General features: G+C 39.0%; 1 protein-coding gene across 2 annotated transcripts in view; it reads left to right on the top strand.

The window, feature by feature from the left end:
* The window catches only part of flt1 (fms related receptor tyrosine kinase 1), a 31,176-nt gene that overhangs the window by 17,287 nt on the left and 1,516 nt on the right, over positions 1–12,373 (top strand). Inside the window, exons 11-29 of one of the 2 annotated variants that reach the window (XM_081353039.1) lie at positions 287–407; positions 1,827–1,935; positions 2,529–2,834; positions 4,473–4,619; positions 4,706–4,834; positions 5,738–5,844; positions 5,936–6,071; positions 6,154–6,258; positions 6,826–6,939; positions 7,559–7,647; positions 9,422–9,551; positions 9,751–9,848; positions 9,937–10,059; positions 10,151–10,262; positions 11,253–11,352; positions 11,441–11,546; positions 11,640–11,749; positions 11,892–11,958; positions 12,037–12,119. In XM_081353039.1, coding sequence (XP_081209165.1) covers positions 287–407; positions 1,827–1,935; positions 2,529–2,834; positions 4,473–4,619; positions 4,706–4,834; positions 5,738–5,844; positions 5,936–6,071; positions 6,154–6,258; positions 6,826–6,939; positions 7,559–7,647; positions 9,422–9,551; positions 9,751–9,848; positions 9,937–10,059; positions 10,151–10,262; positions 11,253–11,352; positions 11,441–11,546; positions 11,640–11,749; positions 11,892–11,958; positions 12,037–12,119 — 2,292 coding nt within the window. The remainder of the gene's footprint in view (positions 1–286; positions 408–1,826; positions 1,936–2,528; positions 2,835–4,472; positions 4,620–4,705; positions 4,835–5,737; positions 5,845–5,935; positions 6,072–6,153; positions 6,259–6,825; positions 6,940–7,558; positions 7,648–9,421; positions 9,552–9,750; positions 9,849–9,936; positions 10,060–10,150; positions 10,263–11,252; positions 11,353–11,440; positions 11,547–11,639; positions 11,750–11,891; positions 11,959–12,036; positions 12,120–12,373) is intronic. The other variant, XM_081353040.1, reaches the window with a different exon arrangement.

Raw genomic sequence — 12,373 nt, 5'->3', positions numbered from 1 at the left:
AGGAACACTTCAACGAGTGTCACCATATCCTAATATGGATGACACGCACACACACACTGAGAAAAGAAATTCCAAAAGAAATTCCAAAGAAAAAATTCCATAAGATGAATAAAGTGAAAAATCAATTCCCAAGAGACCTGTGATAAGCAGTTTCCGGTCTTCCCCTTTTGGGCCACAGCTGCGCCACACATCTGTGTCTTGTGACATCACTGCATCGACACTTGTGAACTGAGAGTGCTGTCGTTCTCTCTTCCTCTTTCTCGTCCTCTGTCTTCCTCTCTCTAAGATGTGAGAAGCCTCCTCCTTCCTCCTGGACTCCAGTCAGCGAGAAGACAGAAGTCACGTCCACCCACAATCCCATCCTGACCGTCGGCCACAGACAGGAAGTGTTAGAAGGGAAGAATAAGGTGAGTGTTCTAGTGGGTGGACTGATCATAGGGAGAGACAAAATGAATACGCAAGAGGGCACACAAGAACGCAAAAGTACTCCCCCGGGATTCACAGAAGCAACACAAGTGCATCTGCTCTCAGTTCTGTGTTCCAAAAAATATCTCTAGACAACTTACTAGAAAAACATTAAAGGAGTCATTCCAAGAATACACCATCTCCAGCCTCCATTCAAGTTCCTGAATCAGCATTGTTGGTGCAGGAATAACAATGCAATAATAACGATAACAATATTGTTAAAATAAGGTACTAAAATAATAATGAAAAATACTAATTTTCAATTTGATAAATAACCTCCTTGCATAAGGAACATTGAGGAAACATAATCCAGTCTCCCACCCCCATGGTGAGAGATATCATTGTAATGTCTTAAAAGTCATTGATTCTGTGCTGTATGGGGATGGATCTTAACCGGTATCACTTATTAGAACCTCCTTGTACAAGAAACATTGGGGAACAGAATCCAGTGCGGACAATCTGGCTGTCTGAATCAGTTCCCAACCCCCATTAAGAGACATGATGATATAGTATAGCTTTCAAGTTGTTGATTCCATCCCATTTGGGAATGGATCTTAACTATTATTAATTTGATAAATATTAGAACCTCCTTAAATAAGAAAAAAGCTTGATGGCGAGCAATCCGACTGTCTGAATCAGTTCCCAACCCCCATCAAGAGACATGATGATATAGTGGCTTTAAAGTTGTTGATTCCATCCCGTTTGGGAATGGATCTTAACGGGTATAAGTTTGATAAATATTAGAATCTCCTTGTACAAGAAACATGGGGAACAAAATCCAATGGCAAACAATCCGGCTGTCTGAATCAGTCCCCCACCCCGGAGAGATCCCATTTGGCGATGGATCTTAACTAGTATCAGTTTAACAAATATGAGAACCTCCTTGTATAAGAAACATGGTTGAACAGAATCCGATTGCGAGCAATCCAGCCGTCTGAATCGTACCCCCATGGAGAGACATGTTATAGTTTCATGGGTTAAAGGTAGTGGATCTTAACTAGAACCAATAAGAACCACGGGGGAACAGAATCCAATGGTGAGCAATCCGGCTGACTCCCCACCCCATATGGCTTAATGTTCCTGGATCAACGTCACATTATTATCAACAGAGCATGTTGCTATTATTGATTTTTGTTTGTAAGTTAGATTAGGGGCTTGAACAGCATTCTTATCAATCAAGATTAGAATTTGAGTAGGGATTGTGTAATGCTATGATTGTTTGATGAGAATGTAGTTCCTGGACCAACAATAGAAGTCAATGCAGGAACATATTCAAGGAAATAATACGTGGTTTTATAGTTTCTAGCCTTGTTTGTCTGCATGTTTGCTTGCATGCAACAGTTGTTTTTGTGTTTCCACAGACTGTAGGAGTTCTGACAGTTGGCGAAGCATTGATCTCTGGTATCTATCGCTGTGTTGCATCAAACTTAATGGGCAGAGATGAACTAGACATCCATTTCTATGTCACAGGTACTTTATATGCAAAACTAAATCTAAAAAGATGCTAAACAGCCAAATATTTGACTCCCTCTCTCCCTCCTTCCCATTTTTCCACTTATCCCTCCCTCCTCCGTCCCCTTGTTTTCGAGGGTTTGCTTTTGAGCTGTGCTAAATTCAGCCACAGTGGATGTATCCCATCCTGGCTGTTGTCATAGTGACAGGGTGGAGGAGTGAACAGGAACCTGTGGCTCTTATCATGCTGCCTCCTCGTGCGGCGCATTATTTGGAGAACGCTGGTGGTGTTCGGGAAAGATAAACATTATCTTCCATCAGGAAACCCTCGAGCGGTTTCCACGGGAAATTTCAAATAGCTAAAGTAAATAGCGCGCCTTTACACTAGCGTCTTATTGCTACTTGTACTGACAATGGCTATTCAACATTGTCATCAAAGGTTATGAAAAATTCTTCTTGGTCAACACTCCGAAATGGTTTCTCTGTGCTCTGTGGCCTCAAACAAAACTATGTTGTTGCCAGTAGGTCTGCATATATTCTGTCTCACTGTATCCAGGATTTATGCACAGGAAGTGGAAGTTGATTGAATCTTCTTTTGTCCACCATCACAGATGTCAAAGGAGGCCTTATCGCATCTTTAGAGGAAGAGCCCAGAGAGGGCAGGGACCTTCGTCTTGTCTGTATAGCAAATAGGCATCTCTATTCAGACCTGTCATGGTATAGAATGGCGAATCAGTCCACGGTATCAGAGGGAGCTTCAGTTCTTGGCGGGGAGCTCACAGAGGGGCACTTCTCTCACACCCTGCATCTTCTGCTGAAGAATGTAACTGCACAGGATTCAGGAACGTACCGCTGCTCCGCCACACACCTGCTTACAGGAGAACGTACACACCTAGATACAGCAGTGGAGATCACAGGTGTGTCTTTAAGAGTTCTTGTGCTCAACAAATAACACACACAAACACACACACACTCATGCTCTCATTAAAGGGATAGTTTACCCAAACATGAAAATTCTGCCATCACATTTTGAGATACTTCGCAGAAAGTCCTGGTTGTTGAAAGTTAACTGTCAATACAAAAAAATGACAAAAAGTACCATAATAATAGTATATTTATAGTATTTATAATCTCTTTTGCATTCTGGCACACACTAATAGGCCACTTGAAGATATGGCACAACGGGTTTGGCATCCGCGAGAGTGCATTAATGCACAGGCTTAAAGGCACAGTTCACCCAAAAATTCAAATTCTTTCATTAATCACCCTCATGTCATTCCAAACCCATAAGACTTTTGTTCATCTTCAGAACACAAATGAACATCTTTTTGACAAGACCTGAGAGCTTTCTGTCTCTAAATAAAAGTCTATATAAATTTGTTCATCATATAAAGCGATCGAGTCTCTTCAGAAAATTTGGACTAAACCGCTCAATTCATATGGATTAGTTTTACGATCCCTTTATGAATTTTTTGAAGTGTCTAGTTGTGTAGCTGTCAATCGAGGGACAGAAAGCTCTCAGATTTCATCAAAAAGATCTTCATTTGTGTTCCGAAGATGAACGAAAGTCGGGTTTAATGAGTAAATGGCTGTATGGAAAAAAGTGGCTAACTGTATTATTTCAATTTTATGGTAAATAGTTTTAAAACATCTGCAGAAGTGAGGCACAGAAGCCATCAGACTTCTCTTAGATACTAATTCTGAGTCCCGTAAGGATGTGCATGCAGACACCCACACATTTAGAGACAGAGGCGGAAAGAGAAACAAAGAGAGAGGGAGAAAGACAGAGCGAAACAGGGTCCTTGGGAACTAGAACTTCCTGTAGCCCTTCTCTCCAAGGCTGTGTGAAGCAGAACCTCTTTGGTGTGGGAATGAGATCTAGTCAGGAGGAAGAGCACACAATGGCACTTCCCACTATGCCACATTTACAGGCTGATTCACATGGCCAAAGAACAATCAGCCAATCAGCCACTGTCACAGAACGAGGAAAGAGACAATAATCAATTGTGTCCCAGGGGAAAATATCTGAAGTAGAAGTCAGATTATTATTCCCCTCTTTTGCTAGAGTTATGAAATCAAGCTTCATGTGAAGGATCCCTCCTTCCTCAAGGACCCTTGGGATTTTTGTTTCATGTTAACCTGGAATTATCTTATATTAATCTACATACATTTGACGCTATATTTGTAAAACTCTCAACAGCTAACCCGGAAATATCAGTTAAGACACTGAATGTGTCATTAAGACCAATAGAGGGACTAAATGGCACAACTCCAGTGGCTGCTTTTCAAACATTCCAGGCCTTAATCTGCAATGAAAGAAATACAACCCACAGTCTATTCACACTTCTGTAACAATAGCGAACTGCGTAGCCTGTAAATCACTCAGCTGCTTTATAAGGCGGACATGTAATGCTAAGTGCCCCATGTGACTGTCGTGGCTTCCGTCAATCTCCCAGAGGTGTTTTTGATCTTTTTTGATTTAACTGATTCAGTGGATGTAGAACATCATGCGTAATGACCCCTGACCCAAACCCTCTTTGTCTCAAACTGTACAGTTCTGCAGGCGCCTGTGTTGCTGCGAAATCTGAGTGATCACAGTGTTAATGTAAGCAGCTCGGTCACACTCCGCTGCCCCGCTCGGGGAATTCCACACCCCCGGATCACATGGTATAAGGACCAAAGGAAGCTCCAGCAGGTGTCTGGTGAGACTAGAAAGTGTACTTTTTGAGTACTTATTTTAAGAATCCTGTAAATGAATATATTACATACCTGTTTCTTTTATTGACAGGGATTATGTTTCCAGAGGAAGGGACTATACATATAGACCGAATTACGGTTGAAGACCAGGGACTTTATACCTGTGAGGCCACCAATGAGAGGGGGTCTGTGGGGAGCTCCGCCCACATTTGGGTTCAAAGTAAGCTACTGCTTTGACAGGGGCAAATTCACTCATTTTAATGTGCAGTATTATGTAAACTCTTATCTGTTTTATGACAAGTGTAAATTTCATAGTAATAATACTAATAAGAAATAACTGTAGCTCTAAATCATTTGATCAAAGGATTACCATAGGAATTTATTGGATAATTGTACTTGACTTTCCAATTTTGTTCTATCTTTTGTTCAATCTTTTAATTGATCAAATGTGACAGTAAAGATGTCTACATTAATTGTTATAAAAAATAACTATTTAATTCTGTTTTTTGAACTTTATCCATCAAACAATCTTTAAAAAAGAGACAAATTTACTACAAAAATAATTAGTACAACTGTTTTCAATGTAGCTTGACACCAAATCAGCATATTAGAATGATTTCTGAAGGATCATGTGCATGACTCTAAAGACTGGAGTATAATGATGCTAAAAATTCAGCTTGTAATAAATGTCATTATAAAATATATTCAAATAGAAGACAGTTATTTTGAAATTGTAAGAATATTTCACTATATTACACAAAGATAAATGCAGCCTTGGTGAGCACAAGAGACTTTTTGCTCTTTCTTTCTCTCCTCATACTCCCTTATTTGCTCTTTTCGGATGCTTCTAAACTCAGCGCTGAGAGGAGACGTTCACGCTGTTCTCTTTCCGATAGGTCAGGAAGGAAACTGTCTCCCATTTTCATTTCCCACAGATGGCCTTGGCTTTTCAACCCTTAAACTGTTTACCTATTTCTATGTAGGTTCATTTGTTTAGCTGTTTCTATAGTATAGAGGCTAATGCATTACTCATGACCTATAGGGAGTTGTCATGCTCATGGGGGACGAATCCGATCCAGGTCATGTCCCACTCTCTTTCAACACTTATTTATGTATCCTATAGGTTCATCTGAATTCCTTTCTCTGGAGATCCCGACTCTAGCATGTACATGTGTTGTGGCCACTCTCTTCTGGCTGCTTCTTACACTGCTAATTCGGAAACTCAAACAGGTGAGAGCCGGTTAAAACGTTTGAAGGCCAAAAAATTACTTATATTACTGTACCATGTAATATATATCTATATTATGTGGGTCATTCTCAGCCAAACTCCACTGATGGCAAAGCAGAGTACCTGCCAATCATCCTGCACCCAGGGGAGGAGCCTCTGCTTGAGCACCGCGACAGGTTACAGTATGACTCCGCCCAATGGGAGTTTCCACGTGACCGCCTTAAACTGGGTAAATAGTGAGTTTGCTTTATAAGTTGTGTTGATGCTGTTATGAAGTATACTGATATATGGTGTATTGTCCCGTTCTCCAGAAAAGCCCCTGGGGCGAGGGGCATTCGGGCGAGTAATGCAAGCCTCAGCTTTTGGCATTTGTAATTCAGTCAGCTGCACCACAGTGGCCGTCAAGATGCTTAAAGGTATATTCTGAAACATTCTGATAAAATACAGGTGTATTATGTAAAGGCAGAGGTCTTCAGCCCTGCTCCTGGGGACTCACTGTCCTGCAAAGTTTATTTCCAACCTGCTTCAGCACACATGTCTGTGTATTTTCAAGCGATCCTGAAGACATTGATAAGCAGCTTCAGGTGTGTTTGAATGGGGTTGGAACTGAACTCTGCACGGTGGGTTCCCAGGGTCACTGTTATTTAGCAACGACATCCTGATCCTGGAACAGCATTCCTGTCCAGAAATTTAGTCCTAACCCTATCCCTACCCTACCCCTAAGTTATCCCTAAAATGATAGGTGAACAACACTGGTGTTGAAGCACCTAATCCTGGTTGTAAGCCTAAATTGGCATAAACTGTAAACTTGTCCCTCAAATCAAATTGATTGATTTGGAATGTTGTTCCAGGATCAACAAAACATGTTGATCTAGGAATATGTTGTAAAATCGCATTCACTGCGTGCAGGGTTAAAGACTTCTGATTTAGTATTTAGTATAGATCACTTATTGTCAGGAGTTATGACTGTGCTGCCCCTGCAGATGGCGCTACGCCCAGTGAACACAAGGCTCTGATGACAGAACTGAAGATCCTCAATCACATTGGTCATCACCTCAATGTGGTCAATCTTCTCGGTGCATGCACCAAACCAGGAGGTGTGAATGATATAATTTATCTGTAAACAAAAACCCTCTAAGTTGATGCTAGTTATGAAACTGATCTCTAGTTACAAGAAAAGAAGCTTCAAGATATGCATGCATGTTGGGGCCAGTAAGATTTTTTTTAAAGAAATTAATACTTTTATTCAGCAACGATGCATTAAATTGACAGTAGAGACCTTTATATTGTTAGGCTTTAAAATATTAGTTTATAAAAAAAAATGCTGTTCTTTTGAACTTTCTATTTATCAGAGATTACTGAAAAATTAGTAATCAAGCTCAAAATCAGCATATCAGAATAATTTCTGAAGGATCATGTGACACTGAAGACTGGAATAATGATGCTGAAAATTCAGCTTTGCCATCACAGGAATAAATTGCATTTTCAAATATATTACCATATAAAACAGCTCTTTTAAATTGTAATAATATTTCTCAATATTGCTGTTTTACTGTATTTTTAATCAATTTTAATAAAATTAAAAAATGCAGCATCGCTGAGCATAAAATACTTATTTCAAAAACATTAAAAAAAATCGTACAGACCCCATAAATATATTCACAGTACAGAGATGGATGAATGTTATATGTATTACTTCTGTCTTGTTGTTTTTAGGGCCTCTGATGGTCATAGTTGAATACTGCAAGTTTGGAAACCTGTCTACATACCTTAAGACCAAACGAGAGGTGTTTCTGTTAAACAGGGTTAGTCTATCTGTCGTTATCAGTTTTCCTCAGTCATGACTAAAATAAAATCTTATTTTAGTTTTGCAGAGTGTCACTCTGAAGATCTTATAAATGTCACAGCATTGTAACCTGGAAACTGTTGCTTTGTTGTATCGTGAGGTTTAGAGACCTATATTTCTGCTGGCAAGTTTATAGTCTTCTCTCATTTCCTTCTGAAAAGAACAGACCAGTGTTTAAGACAACGGGGGCATAGCCTACTTCCCTCTTTGTGACCATCTCTAAAACGGCTTACCTCCTTGAATGGCCTCTACAGAAGCTTCATACAAAGAGCAGTGTGTTTATGCAAAAGTCATAGAGTGATGATTCAAAATCAGAGGAACTAGTGATAAAATATGTGATACAAATGCAGTCCTTGTATTTGACTTATGTGGGTCACACTTTAGTTTGGGGAACACATATTCACTATTAACTATGAATTTTGACTCAATAAACTCCTAATTTACTGCTGATTAATAGTTAAAGGAACACTCTGACTTTTTGGGACTTTAGCTTATTCACAGTATCCCCCAGAGTTAGATAAGTCCATACATACCTTTTTCATTTCTGTGCGTTCTGTAAGTGTTATTTGACGCACCCACCGCTAGCCTAGCTTAGCACAAAGACTGGATGTAAATGGATAATGGTAGCATACTAATCCCAATAAGTGACAAAATAATGCAAACATTTTCCTATTTACATGTTGTGATCTGTATAGTCACAGCGTGTACAAATAACAAGGCTATATGAGACAGAGACCATTTTTAATCGTATAAATACTGGGAACTATATTCTCACTAGGCGTAGGAGCACAGCTACTTGGGCGGAGTGGCTACTTGGGCGGAGTGATTAGCGCAGCACACGAGACACCCTGTGGTGAGGAGCAGAGAGTTTGCTCAGAGTTGGAGTAATAGAGTCAGCAATTACTAGATAGTAAATTTATAGTTTACAATCATGGGTGTTCGCTGTATCTTGTCTTACAGCTTCCAAAGTTTGTAACTCCTCGTCTGTGTATTCTGGCTCAAAACTATATGGTTCTGGATCTTGGTTTGATACCCAGTAAAATTCCTCTGACAATTCCTCAAAGTCAGCCATGATCACGAGTCACGTTCGCTACTAGCTAGTTAGTCACGTTTGTTTTGTTTACGGAACCATCAACAGGGCTTCTCGTGTGCTGCGCTAATCACTCCGCCCAAGTAGCTGTGCTCCTACGCCTAGTGAGAATATAGTTCCCAGTATTTATACGATTAAAAATGGTCTCTGTCTCATATAGCCTTGTTATTTGTACACGCTGTGACTATACAGATCACAACATGTAAATAGGAAAATGTTTGCATTATTTTGTCACTTATTGTGATTAGTATGCTACCTTATCCATTTACATCCAGTCTTTGTGCTAAGCTAGGCTAGCGGTGGGTGCGTCAAATAACACTTACAGAACGCACAGAAATGAAAAAGGTATGTATGGACTTATCTAACTCTGGGGGATACTGTGAATAAGCTAAAGTCCCAAAAAGTCTAAGTGTTCCTTTAAGATAGTGGTTAAGTTTTGGTTTTGGGATTAAGGGATGTAGAATATTTTCATGCAGAATAAGGCATTAAAATGTGCTAATAAACAGTCAATATGCTAATACAGCAATATGCTAAGCTAATAAGTTAGTAAATGAGAATTGGCCCTCAAACTAAAGTGTTGTGCATTACTCACTAGATCACTAGATAGCTGCTCATTTCTTGCGTTTTTGTGTTTCTGACTCAGGTGAACAGAGAAGAGGAGGGAATCATGATGGAGGGATGTAAAGGACGACTGGCCAGTGTGTCCAGCAGCCAGAGCAACGCCAGTTCAGGGTTTAGTGAGGAGAGATCAGAGATCCCAGAGGAGGATAGTGGTGAGGTTTCATCACAGTAATAATGAACCAGTAACCACTGATGAAAAAAGACAGTACGGGATAGTACAACAAAAAATTAAGCACTATCTTTCAAAAATGATTTTATTCAGCAAGGATGCAAATGTTCAAGTTTTATAAAGCACATTTAAAACAACACCAAAGTGCTGTACAAAATTGCAATGTTGTTTGTCTCGCCCAGCTTCTCTTCCTGAATCCATCAACCCTCTGCTGCTTGAAGACCTGATTTCTTACAGCTTTCAGGTAGCCAGAGGTATGGAGTTTCTCGCTTCTCGCAAGGTAAAGTTTCTTCCTTCCTGTTTACATGAGGGTATGTGAGAATGAATATGACTGTGGTTGAATCACAAAGGTCTTTTCATGTTGTTAGTGCATTCATCGTGACCTTGCTGCCAGAAACATCCTGTTGTCGAACAACAATGTGGTGAAGATCTGTGATTTTGGCTTGGCTCGAGACGTATACAAAGACCCAGACTATGTGCGCAAGGGAGATGTGAGTGTACTGCCATCGGTAAATCAATGTCAGTGGTCAACAACATAAAGTAAAGGGTCAAATGTGAGTTATGAATGTGTTTTGCCATAAGGCACGGTTACCACTGAAGTGGATGGCCCCTGAATCGATCTTCGACAAAGTCTTCACCACTCAGAGTGACGTGTGGTCGTATGGAGTTCTGCTCTGGGAGATCTTCTCACTTGGTAATTCCACATCAGTCAAGCGTTCAGCACGTCACCGTTGATTTTTTCATAGCACAACCCCTTTGAAATATGACACAATAGAACAATTGACCTTTGTCTCTCCAGCAGGCCAGTGAGGTCATAGCAAGAATGAAAGTGAGGAAAACTTGTTAGGAAACATGAAAGTGAAACTTTTAAACAAAGTGTTTAAAGTCACCATGAAATCTGGGTTATTGTGGTTAACTAAAACTACTAAAAACATTTTTGTTCAATGAAATAAAGCTAAAATTAAAATAAAATATAAATATTAGTTAGGAAATTTCAGCTAGAAGTTGCTTTGGCAATAAATTGAAATAATTTGAACCAAAAAAAAAAACTAAAAGTCATTAAAACTGAAACTGTAATAAAAAAATGTATAAAAAAAACATTACTAAAAGAAATCTAAAATGAACATGGAAACTAAAAATATAAAAATAAAAGCTAATTCTAAAAATAAAAGCAAAACTAAAATAACTGCATAAAATCCAACTTGACAAGTGTCGTATTATTATAAATTATTGATCTGTGTACATCATTATTTATTAAAAATTCATGTGGCTTTTTCAAAAACTTTAATCAAAATAATGTCCCCTCCCACTTGCAGCGACAACCTGTCACTCACATGACATCACACAACGATCCAATCAATTCCTGATGGACAAAATAGTCCCGTCCTACATTTTTTCTCATTCAAATAGATGTTGGGGTGACACATCAGGTCCTCCCTCGAAATCAAGTCTCTGTTAGGACCCCAAGCGATCCCATTGGCTTTGAACTAATGACTATTAAAGTCTGTATTAGTTACAGAGACCCAATTAGCGTGATAGCTTAGTTTAGTGCAATTCAATTTGTTTTATCATGCACCATATGGTAACCTATACATATTTTAAATGAATAACGTTTGTATGTTCTTAGTAAATCAATCATCTCTCTCTGTGAACGGTCACATATAACAGTGTTTGTGATCTATAGGAGCGTCTCCGTACCCCGGGCTGAACATTGATGAGGAGTTTTGTCACAGACTGAAGCAGGGGACTCGGATGTGTCCTCCTGAGTACAGCACCCCGGAGATGTGAGTTCTCACACGTGAATACACTGCATAAAGCGTGAACAAATACCAATACATTTATGATAATGAGCTTGTGGGATTTGTCTGATAGTTATAGCATCATGTGGGCATGCTGGGAAAATAACCCTGAGGACAGACCTTCTTTCACTGCTCTAGTGGAGATACTGGGAGACCTCCTGCAGACCTGCGTCCAACAAGTGGGACATAATTATTGTGTGTTTATTAAGACATTTTCCCAGTGGGGACATTTGGCTTTCAGAGCTGATTTTTTTTTTTTTCTTGCGTAACAGGACGGAAAGGATTATATTCCGCTAAACACTTTTATTTCTGGAGAAGGAAATACCGTCATGGCGCACCTCGACCAGAAAGACATAAGCCAGAAAATGCTGGGAACTTTAAGGTATGAATGTCTTCATATTTGAAAAGATCAACTGAATATATATTCAAAATATAATATTTATTTTAATTTAATTTATTTGTAAAAATAAAATCTTGATTATTTTAATTTATTCATTATTTATTTACATTTTTATATACTTTAGCTACATCAACTCAGAGAAAATCAAAGCCATCAACACTTTTGAGGATCTCCACAAAGAAATCCCTGATGTAAATTTTAAAATATAGTTGCATTTCACTCAGGTAAAGTTGTTGGGACTAACTTTTTATTTTACTTTTGGACAACAGTCTGACAGTGGAATGGTTCTCCCTTCTGAAGAGTTGATTCAGGTGAAATGGACAGACAGATTCAAAACCAAGAAAATCACCAAGTAGGTGCCACAAGACTGGCCTCGATAATCTGCCACGCTACCGTTCAAAAATTTGGGGTCAGTAAAGACATTCAAAAATGCTACAAAAGATTTCTATTCCAAATAAATGATGTTCCTTTCAATTTTACATTATATTCATCAAAGAATCTTGTATGGATAAAAACATTATCATGGTTTACACGAACATATTAACGGTTTTCAACATTGATAAATCAACATAAATTGATTTTTATGTTTATTTTAAACTGTTTCTA

Source organism: Scardinius erythrophthalmus, assembly GCF_964197995.2.
Source record: "Scardinius erythrophthalmus genome assembly, chromosome: 22".
In the NCBI taxonomy this organism is placed as follows: domain Eukaryota; kingdom Metazoa; phylum Chordata; class Actinopteri; order Cypriniformes; family Leuciscidae; genus Scardinius; species Scardinius erythrophthalmus.
Note: the sequence above shows the minus strand (reverse complement) of the source record. Positions and strands in the feature narration are given on the sequence as shown.